General features: G+C 32.7%; 1 protein-coding gene across 1 annotated transcript; it reads left to right on the top strand.

Annotated features, from left to right (window-relative positions):
• The first annotated feature begins 2,388 nt into the window (after positions 1 to 2,388).
• Positions 2,389 to 5,072, top strand: LOC107782949 (polyubiquitin). Its single transcript, XM_016603911.2, has 2 exons — positions 2,389 to 2,520; positions 3,323 to 5,072. The coding sequence occupies exon 2, from the start codon at positions 3,323 to 3,325 to the stop codon at positions 4,922 to 4,924; it is 1,602 nt and encodes a 533-aa protein (XP_016459397.2). The 5' UTR covers positions 2,389 to 2,520; the 3' UTR covers positions 4,925 to 5,072.
• The last annotated feature ends 6,428 nt before the right edge of the window (positions 5,073 to 11,500 follow it).

Raw genomic sequence — 11,500 nt, 5'->3', positions numbered from 1 at the left:
TGACGTGCATGTAAATGGTAGTTTCTTCGTTAGTTTTCTAAATGTACGATAAATTGTTTAACTTCGAGAAAATATCTATCTAGAGGGAATATGCTGGAACTTTCTAGAATATCAGTAGCAGACCTTACTTCCAAACTAATAAAGACCAGCAGGTCAAAATCACTGTATTAAGACTAAATTTAGAAAAAGTTTTATAGCGTTTCACATTATAAAACAAGTAAAAAGCTATAGAAATACAAAAAGAAGAATAATCAAAAGACAATGTCTTACACAAGTCTAATGATTATGGTTCTAGAACAATCGAAAATTTCAAAGTAGTACAGATAATAATAGAACAATCAAAATGGACTAAAAATTCTAATAAAATCATAAATTAATTGGTGGAAATTTCAGCTCGTTTGAATGAGCTAAAGCCATGTCAATAAGGTCTTGTCATGTTATTATCAAGCCAAGGTTGTAAATGTTAAAATCACGATTTCTAGTTTAATTTGTATGGAATTGTGGATTTATTTTTAACCTTTTTTTTGTTCGTAGAAGTTGAACTCTTCTTATTAATAATATGTTGTACACGATACTTCTTTCTGTCAACAATGTTTTTTCATAAATTAATATTAGTTTGAAATATTTAGCGTGTTAGAATGGTTAGAAGTATTTTTCCTTAAAATTCAGCGTTGCTACTTAAATTATTGGGCTGTTAGTAGGGATAAATATATTTTAAGAAAAATATATAATAACTACAGCTATTAATACCCTTCCTTGGCGAGTGCATAAAAAATTTAAGAAACAATTATATATAGACGGGAGTTATATTACTCCATATGTCCCATATTATGTGTCCTTAGGGGTGTTCAAAAACGAACCGAAACTGAAAATTGAAGCTTAATGGCTTATTGGTATCGGGTTAACGGTTTAACGAATGAGGAACAGATTGAAATTTTTTTATTAACGGCTTATCGGTTTGAGGGCGGATTATTCAAATTTTTAACGAATAATCCGTTAACCCATTAAAAATATATATATACACACACATACTAGAGGGAGGTTGCCCGTACAAATGCACGTGCTCAAAATATGAAGTGTTCAGCTTCCTTTTGAGTTTCACGTATCAATAGACTGCTCCATATAAAAATGAAAACAGATGACCACACACACACACACACACACACACACACACACACACACACACACACATATATATATATATATATATATATATATATATATATATATATATATATATATATATATATATTGCCCGTGCTCAAAATATGAAGTGTTCAGATTCCTTTTGAGTTTCACGTATCAATAGACTGCTCCATATAAAAATAAAAATAGATGACCATACCCAAATAATATTTACATCAAGTGCATAATAGAATATTATGGTAATTTTTTTTGGATAATATTTGCAAAAGAGAACCTAAGAACACTGTACAACTTTAAGCTATTCAGTCTGTATCTTCAAGCACAGTTCAATTAATCATTATTTGTATCAACTCTGTTTGGTGCTTCCTAGGGTCATTCCCAAAATTACAGGGAATGTTTGCATCTGCAAGCATGACATGAACCCTTCAATCACTATAGTCACTTAGTACCAAATTAGTCCCCAAGTTCGTAGTGAGCCTTTTCCAATTCTAAAATAGAAGTGTGAAATCTTCTGCTTCTTAAAATCATGTATAAAAGTTTTAGTTTCAAATTCAGAATTTCTATTCTATTTAAAAAAAAAATTGAATTAGGCCGATAAATCGCCCAATAAGAACTGAACCGATACCAATCCATCTGATATCTTATCAGGTGGCTAGCAGATTAATATATTTAAAAGCCGATAACCGATAAGCCAAACCGTTAAGAGTAAATAACCGTTCAATCCGCTGATAAACAGCCCTATGCGTCGTGTTTCTCTTTTACATGCCCCTTAAGAAATATTAATTAGAAAAATGATTGGACTATTCTACCCTTATTTATGTCTTAAGATATAATTTCTCTGCATTGAATATTTATTCTATGTATTTATTATCTCCATCTTCAAGAATATTTACTATTAAAGATAAAAAAAATAATTAATTTTACCTTAAACTTATAAAATGACAAATAATTTAAGACAGTTATTTGTAGTAACATCTGCTGTTAATACGATAGGGAGTAAGAGTAATAAAAAAAATACCTCCAACTCAGAAATTGGAAAAGAATGGGGTAACGCATTATAATCCTCAACTGACAACTACTCCAATTATTTAATTAAAAAATAATTAAATTAGTCAATTTTATTTATTATTCGGTTGGCAGTGCATTATAGAATCGCTTAAATTAATGGTTTACCTAAACCTATCCAAAAGTGGATCCCACCTACTCCGGCATTTACAAGGAGAAGGTAGGCCATCACGTCCTATATAAAGAGACCCTTCTATTCTTATCTTCCTCACTTCTCATTCTTCTCTCTATTAAAAATATCTTTTCTGCTTTTCCTTCTCTAAGAAGATCTCTTTTCTCTCTCGTTTGATTCCCAACAACCGTTTCAAGGTAAAATTTCTTCTTTTTCTAGTTTCCTTATTCGAATTTTATTTCGTTTTTTTTTTTGTTTTCCTTTACTGTTCCTTTGTGTGTTGTATATTGTATACCGGATTATTTGTTTTAGATCTGTTAGTTTCGATCTGATCTGAGCACGGATCTGATTTTTTTTTGTGAATTTGTTTAATCTCTGTTTTTGTTAAATAAATTGATCCGGTCGGTTGGAAATTGCAGAATTTGCTTGCTTTTATTTATTCTCGATGTTTTTGTTGAGCGCTATGTTTTGGCCTTTAATTTGATCTAAGTTTTAATTGGTGATGTTATATTTCTGCATCTTTTATTGATCTAGATCTAATCAATTAATTATTGGCTATCCTTGTGGTAAGCTATCTTTTTGTCAATTAGTGCTTGTTTTTATTTTGTGAAAAAGCTGTTTTTACACTGTTTACCCATAACATCATCTATGAAGTTATGAGGACGAGGGATTGAATTGGTTTATGTGCCTGTCTGGTATAATATATCGCTTGTGTTTGAATCTGACCTTATTTTAATGTTCCACACTTTTAAATTTTGTCTGACCTTATTTTAATGTTCCTCACTTTTAAATTTTGGGTTATTACTTCATGCTATTATGTAGATCTGATGTAAATCAATCAATTTTTATGTTCATGCACTCTCTCGACATCTATATCCATGTGTTAAGGAATTGGTTCATGCTATGTGTTCTTATGTGTTTGGTTTTTATTTCCCTTACCTATATTTCTAAAAATTAGTATTTCCTTTTGTCTAATTATTTTCTTTTCATGAATTATAGATGCAAATCTTTGTAAAGACCCTCACTGGAAAAACCATCACTCTCGAGGTTGAGAGTTCAGACACTATCGACAATGTTAAGGCAAAGATCCAAGATAAGGAAGGAATTCCTCCGGATCAGCAAAGGTTGATCTTTGCTGGAAAGCAGTTAGAGGATGGCCGAACTCTTGCCGACTACAATATCCAAAAGGAATCTACCCTCCACCTTGTCCTTCGTCTGCGTGGTGGTATGCAGATCTTTGTAAAAACTTTAACTGGGAAGACTATCACTCTCGAGGTTGAGAGCTCAGACACAATTGATAATGTTAAGGCAAAGATTCAGGACAAGGAAGGCATTCCTCCGGATCAGCAAAGGTTGATCTTTGCTGGAAAGCAACTTGAGGATGGTCGTACCCTTGCTGACTACAACATCCAAAAGGAGTCCACCCTCCACCTTGTTCTCCGTTTGCGTGGTGGTATGCAGATCTTTGTAAAAACTTTGACAGGAAAGACTATTACCCTTGAGGTTGAGAGTTCCGATACAATTGACAATGTCAAAGCTAAAATCCAGGATAAAGAAGGCATTCCTCCAGATCAGCAGAGGTTGATCTTTGCTGGAAAGCAACTTGAGGATGGTCGTACCCTTGCTGACTACAACATCCAAAAGGAGTCCACCCTCCACCTTGTTCTCCGTTTGCGTGGTGGTATGCAGATCTTTGTAAAAACTTTGACAGGAAAGACTATTACCCTTGAGGTTGAGAGTTCCGATACAATTGACAATGTCAAAGCTAAAATCCAGGATAAAGAAGGCATTCCTCCAGATCAGCAGAGGTTGATCTTTGCTGGAAAGCAACTTGAGGATGGTCGTACCCTTGCTGACTACAATATTCAGAAGGAATCCACTCTCCATCTGGTGCTGAGGCTGAGGGGTGGTATGCAAATCTTTGTGAAAACCTTGACCGGGAAAACTATTACTCTTGAAGTTGAGAGCTCGGACACCATCGACAATGTTAAGGCAAAAATTCAAGATAAGGAAGGGATTCCACCTGACCAGCAGAGGCTTATTTTTGCTGGGAAGCAGCTTGAGGATGGAAGGACACTAGCTGATTACAACATCCAGAAGGAATCAACCCTCCATTTGGTGCTGCGCCTTAGGGGTGGTATGCAGATCTTTGTGAAGACACTGACAGGGAAAACTATCACCCTTGAGGTTGAGAGTTCTGACACCATCGACAATGTCAAGGCTAAAATTCAAGATAAGGAAGGGATCCCACCTGACCAGCAGAGGTTGATTTTTGCTGGGAAGCAGCTTGAGGATGGGAGGACTCTTGCTGATTACAACATCCAGAAAGAGTCCACACTCCATTTGGTGCTCCGCTTGAGAGGAGGGATGCAGATTTTTGTCAAGACTTTGACTGGGAAGACGATCACCTTGGAGGTTGAGAGCTCGGATACCATTGACAATGTGAAGGCAAAGATTCAGGATAAGGAGGGTATTCCACCAGACCAGCAGAGGCTGATTTTTGCTGGTAAGCAGCTGGAGGATGGTCGTACCCTTGCTGATTATAACATTCAGAAAGAATCAACTCTTCACCTGGTTCTTCGTCTCCGTGGTGGCTTTTGAGAATTCAGTGTTGTGGCTCTTGGAACTATTGTCTTTGTTTCGACCCTTTGGTTGAAAAATGTTTTTAGACTTGTGTGATTTGTTTTGATGTTCGCTTGTTTTTATCCTGTCTGAACACTCGTTTCTTTAATAAATTTAGCTTCCAGTATCGCTGATTGCACCCTTAGTTTTGTGTGATGTATTTTTTAAGTTTTATTAATGGCTTAGAATCAATCTTAGATTATGGTCTTGCAACGTTATGCCATAATGGGATCTCTAGGACCTTCATTCAGAATTGAATCATTGATGTAACTAGTCCTATATTGTGTTAAGTCAGATAATAACCAAGTGCCTTTGGGTTTATTAACTAATACTACTCTACTCGTTTGCCATTTTGCAGCTCCAAATCCTATATTCTAAAGCACTCAAACACATAAAACTAGATATCTTGAGATTGCAATATGGTTCTCCTCTCCGTTACACATTTGACCTGATACAAAATTTAAGGAAAAATAAAGTATTATTCTGTTTGTGATATTAGGATCCAACTCCCCTCGTTTTTCTAATCTTTCTATTTTTCCAAGTTCCTACTTGGATGGGAGACACTTGTCATGGTTAAAAATTAATGAATGAGATTTAATTAAAAATTAAAGTATTTAATTCCTTCTTTTATTCTTCCCAAATAATATCTTTTGCAATCCCACAATTATAGCTACACATTATCTAAGATTCCTTCTCTTTTTCTTGTAGTAATTTTCTTTCTACGAGTTATTTTTTTTTTTTTCAATTCTACAAAATCTTCCATTCTTATTAAAAGATCAGAAATAAAAGTAAGTTCCAACATTTGATAATAATTAAAGAACGGTACAAATAGTAGAAGTAAGTTCCAATCTTGCACCAATTTTAGAGCTAACTTTTTTCTTGAAACAGAGGAGGACAATAAGGGGAATTTGAGGGAACCAACAGAAGAAAAATCTTCAGCTCTATTTTTAGCTTTCACAACACAGGAACAACGAAAAACAATTGTTATAATCATTGTTCAGCAAAAAAAAGAAAAAAAAAAGAAAAATCACAGAGATTTGTATAAGGGGAGATTTGAGCAATTCTTTCCGACAATAACAAAGTTGACAAGCTATGCATCTCCTTTGATTTTCTAGGCTATGCGTCTCCTTTGATTTTCTAGGTGAATATCAGACCATCAATTATCAAGCATGAGATAATTTCAAAGGGAATGTAGATCAGCTGCTTCAGTAGTGAAAGGGCGCAGCAAGATAAATTCACCAACACAAAAGTCATCCATCCTCTTGCTTATTCACAAATTAAAAATACTAAATTCATAATAGTTAATAAACAGAACCATGAATTATCTCAATTCTACTGCAATTTTGATGTTTAAATCATGAAATGAAATATCCTGCAAGTAAAATAGTTCATATGAGAGGTATTACTTATAAAAATAAGGACATAAAATCGCAAAAAATAAAAATAAAAATAAAAATACTAACTCGTAGGAGTTGAGGTAGACTTCCATGAGATGTTAGCTGAGACAATTCTGAAGAATACCATGGGTAGAATTTTCTTCTCCCAATCCCTATCATATAATGAGAAAAATAAGCTTTTACACATTATCACACGAGGAATAAAATATACTAGTTATTATGACATACCGTATTCGTTGTGGCATTAGACAATGGCGGACATGGTGCTTTCAGCTTTGCAAGGTGACTTACATGTTGGACAGTTTGCAATGGAGGAGATACTGGCGATTGAACTTATTCTTCTTCCTGATCTTTTTCACAAAACTCTTTGGTCGAGTATTGGAGCTACGAGTTGGTTGCTTCTTCTTTAACACAATTATATATCTTTGTGACATTTGCACTATCAACAAATATTGTCTCATCATGGAGAACTTCGCTTGGAACTGATGGACTTTCATGAGATTAATTATATTTTTTATTTTTACTTCCTTCAACTTCAACTTTGCAATTATCTCGTTGGAATACTGTGCAACTAACTCATACCGTTCTCTGGATTCTAAAGCTTCACTTGCAATTTGGACAAGATTTTGGTATAAATGTCTATACCTTGTACTGACTTCAACTTTTGTATCACTTCCCTCGTTAAACATTTTAGAGTCTGTTTGTCCAAGCTCCTGGAAGGTCAAAAGTACTTTTTTTTCCTTAAAAAAATACTTTTTAAAAAATTTAAGCCATTTGGCTAAGATGGAGAAGTACTTTTGGCCAGCAGCAACAGAAGCAATTTTTCTGCTTTTGGGAAGAAGCAAAAAATTCTAGCTTCTTCCAAGAAGCAAAAGCAAAAGCAGAAAATTAATTTATTTAAGACAAAACTGTCCTCACCATAAATTTATATTTTTCAAATTATCCCTTACTAATTTAAGCCTTTTCTGTTCTTTTTATTTCTAGTTTCTACTATTCTTTTAAAATTAGAGATATCATATGGAGTATATGAATATATTGTAACTTTCTAATTTCTTTTTTGATGTTTCTTGTGTTTGATTTTTTTTTTTTGTGTAATGTGGTGTAACTTTCCAAATTATTTTCTTCTTTTATCACACTAAATCAAATTATCTACATTCTTCTTGGATTATCAATTCTCTTCCTACAAATAATCATTTATAATTTCTTTTATCTATATATTATTAAAAGAAGAAGAAAAAGCCCCCACATTAAGGTAAGTGACCGTCTCACAATAGGTCACTTGGTAATTTAGGGCAAAGTTAGTTAGGTTAGGTAATAATTAGTTTTCCTTTGAATTTAAATTTTAAAAAAAATTAAATTAGTTGTTAATAATTAGTTACTCTTTTTGAATTTGAATTTAAACATACTTAACTTTTTTTTTTTTTTAAAGAAAACAATAATTTCTTATATATTTAAAATTATTTCTCTTTACGCTCAATGCCAACTTTCAAGTTTAATACTCAGAATCATCTTGTTACAACTAGATGGCTATACATAATTTCATCTGACGATATTCTTCTACCAATAAGGAATTCAATTATTATGCTAATGAAGACATTACTGGAGAGATTGAGGAAGGAGATGGGCCTTCTGGTATTCCTTTAGAAACGCAAGGTAAGTCTTCAACTAATATGGAAGCGTTGTGTGATAGAATTAGAGATGAAATTGTTGAGAATATTATCATGTGAGAGTGTCTTTGCTTATTATTTTATGATGGATTATCAATATATAGTACTTTGTGGAATAGCCTTCTAATTCATGCTGAATAATGACAATAAGTAATTATACTAGATAACATTATATGATTTGATATAATTATATATGTTATATTGACTTAAATCTTTAATATGTATGTTTAATTTATGCTTTATATTTTAATTAAATAAAATAAAAATAATAAAAGTCTCTTACAATAAATATATACGTTCATTTTTCTCTTTAAATTGGTAATTTGATACTTAAAAGCATTTTTTTGAAAGATTGGCCAAACACAATGTATTTATCAAATGTTGCAAAAAGTACTTTTTAAATGAATTGGCCAAATACAAACTATTTTTTTTTCCAAAAGTACTTTTGAAAAAAGCACTTCTTAAAAAAGTACTTTTTTAAAAAAAGCAATTTTTGGCAGCTTGCCAAACGGGCTCTTAATCTCCATTGCAACCAAGTTGGTAACTTCTTTTGTTCACCTTTTTAATACTATATAATAGTCAGGAATCTTATCCTTGACATTTAAGGTATCCAGAATCTTTAGAGCATGTCCACATAGTACACTTGAAAATTCGAATAATTTGCAACTGCAAGAGACACCTTTAATTTGTTGAGCACTTCACTACCACTATATGCTCCCTGCGACTTCCATGCGTGCTAACATTATATTTAAAAAATTCTCCTTCATTATGAAAGGCATTTATAGAGACAAGTAATGACTTTTCCTACTGCTTTTCAAACAAATCAAATGTGGTTGCAGTATATATTTCTCTCGCTTGAATTAATAACGGAAGCTTAACCTTCAAGACAAATATTCGTTAGGTCATGTCAAAATTTGACTTACTTTCATTAGCACGCTTATCATCAACAGCTCTTTGAAAATGCTTAAAGAACAGTACAATATCTAAATCAATTGAAACTTTCACTCAATTGTGTATTTCGCATACCGGCTGAAAATACATTTGTACCATATGTCATGGACCAATTTTCCCTTATAGCCAAGGTCTTCTTCAACCGACTATTATCCTTAAGGTCGTGCTTCTCAAGCATTTCCTTCCATGCATTTAGAAAATCATCTTCATACTCGTAATAATAAAGCAATTTGCTAATGATTTCTGAGCTCTAAAGATATGGTTAAGATGTTTAAATGCATTTTGTTCCAAGTGCCATATACATGTACGATGATATGTTTGTGGCATCACTATTGAGACTGCTAAACATATTGCGGGATCCTGATCAAGTATTTCAAGAAAAATGAAGTTCCCACGACTTGCTGTCTTGTTCTCTGTTTCTCCTCTTGGTGTATTTTTTTTTTCTGTTGATTTTTAACCTAACAATGATCTTCAAGGATTGGATTTTCATGGTAAAAGTCTGAAAGATTTTCTCTGGTACCATGATTTTCGGTGAGAGCAGATATATTTTGGCGCGAAGAGAGGAATTATAGGAAGTTCTACCGCTAGGAGAGGCAAAAGATATTATTTGGGAATGAATAAAAGAAGGAATTAAATACTTTAATTATGGTTAAGGTTTTGCTTTATTCAATTAAATCCTATCCATTGATTTTTAACCATGATAAGTGTCTCCCATCCAAGTAGGAACTTAGAGAAATGAAGAGATTAGTAAATGGAGGGGAGTTGGATCGAGGATATTAAATATGCCATAACATTTGTGTGGCTATAAAAATATGTCATTAAGGTTAAGATTAGAATTTTAAGTTAAAGTATTTTCAGATTTACAAAAGGATCATTGTTGTGAAACAAAATTTAAAAAAATAAGGTTATATTATATAAACTGAAACAGATGAAGTAATAAGTCGATAGAGAAATTCAAAGAATTTAGGACGGATTACAATTAAAGAATTCGATGTTTTTTCCTCCCTTCAAAATCGAGCATCATATACGTACTTCATTGGACGTAGTTTTTGGCAGTTAAAATCGTTTCAGGTTATGCTGGGAAGAAGTCATGAATGTATTCTATTTTCATGGTGAGACATTCAAAACTCCTGAAAAATCTCACCATTGAATAATTCAAGAACCAGAGTGAAGCTTTGTCCTTGTCTTAAGGACTAGTCTACCACTAATTCTCCTTTCTGCACCAACTATATAATGCCCAATCAAAATGGTCTCAATTCATCAAAAGATCAAAATTTATCAAAGAATATATATAATCTTCCTAAAAGAACAACTCATTTTCCGATCTCTCTTTCTTCCACAAGCTAAGCTAGGAGGAAAGAGGGCAAATAAATCCAAATTTTAGGTTACTATTTGATTTATATCCGCTCTAGTTTTGGCTTTGACAAACAATTTCAGACAAAGATGGCAAAGGAAACTAGAAATATACATTCTTGGGTAGAGGTTGCTCCAGCCCTCATAACATATCGACGAAAACCTTCACATAAATCTGGATTAGAGACCATCAGAGAAGAGATCAACGAGGGGTTTGACGATGACACATAATGTATCTGCTACGTAAAAATATGTGTATATTGTCAAGTGTAGTCAGAGGCGGATCAACCGATCAAGACTTTGAAGTTTATGGGTTCCTATAACGATCTCAAGTTAGTAACTGAGTTCACAATCAAATATTTATAGATATTTAATGAACTTTTTAATACATATACAAGGACTGTGAAAAAGTTAATGGGTTCCCGGGAACCCACACATTATCCTGTAGATCCGCCACTCAATGTAGTGAAGCTAAGCTCTTTTTACAGAATGTGATTATAGCTCTTAATTAGGGTTTATGATTTAGAGTTTAATCGATGTGACATTGAAGTTTTTGGCCCCAGCTGAAGAATCAGAGAATATTTTAGGTGTCGATTGCCAGCTAGAGGGATTGCTGGATTGTTTTTGACATGCAATTATAATCCATGCGATGTACATTTTAATTTTTATTAGCTTTTCGTTGTTTAATTCATATGTGCAGTGAACTAATAACAATGCTTTAGATTATTAATAGAGTTTGATGGTGTTATTTAGAACTTAGAATCATTGCTATCAAATAATGCGATGAGGATAACATCTTGAAGTTTTTGCCACTTAATATTAGAAACCATACAACTGGTGCGTTTTGTATAGTTGAAAATGTTTTACTTATAAAACATGTTGTTGTTTAATTACATGAATAATTGAAAATTATTTCTCCAAGGGAATTACTTTTATTTCTGTAAAAGGAAGGAATAATTTCCTTCATCGGTGAAGGTTAATTACTTTACAAACTTAAACTTAAATGTCATTGCTATTGTTGACTAGTAGCCAAGTTACACATTTGACCTGTCGGCAAAAAATAATTATATTTGCTAGCCAAATATACAAATAATATACATTGATTTTTTATAATATATGTATGTTTTTATATGCATATCATACATTAATATATAAAAAATATACATTCTACATAGTTTTTCCTACAA

Source organism: Nicotiana tabacum, chromosome 5, assembly GCF_000715075.1.
Source record: "Nicotiana tabacum cultivar K326 chromosome 5, ASM71507v2, whole genome shotgun sequence".
Taxonomy (NCBI): Eukaryota; Viridiplantae; Streptophyta; class Magnoliopsida; order Solanales; family Solanaceae; genus Nicotiana; species Nicotiana tabacum.
Note: the sequence above shows the minus strand (reverse complement) of the source record. Positions and strands in the feature narration are given on the sequence as shown.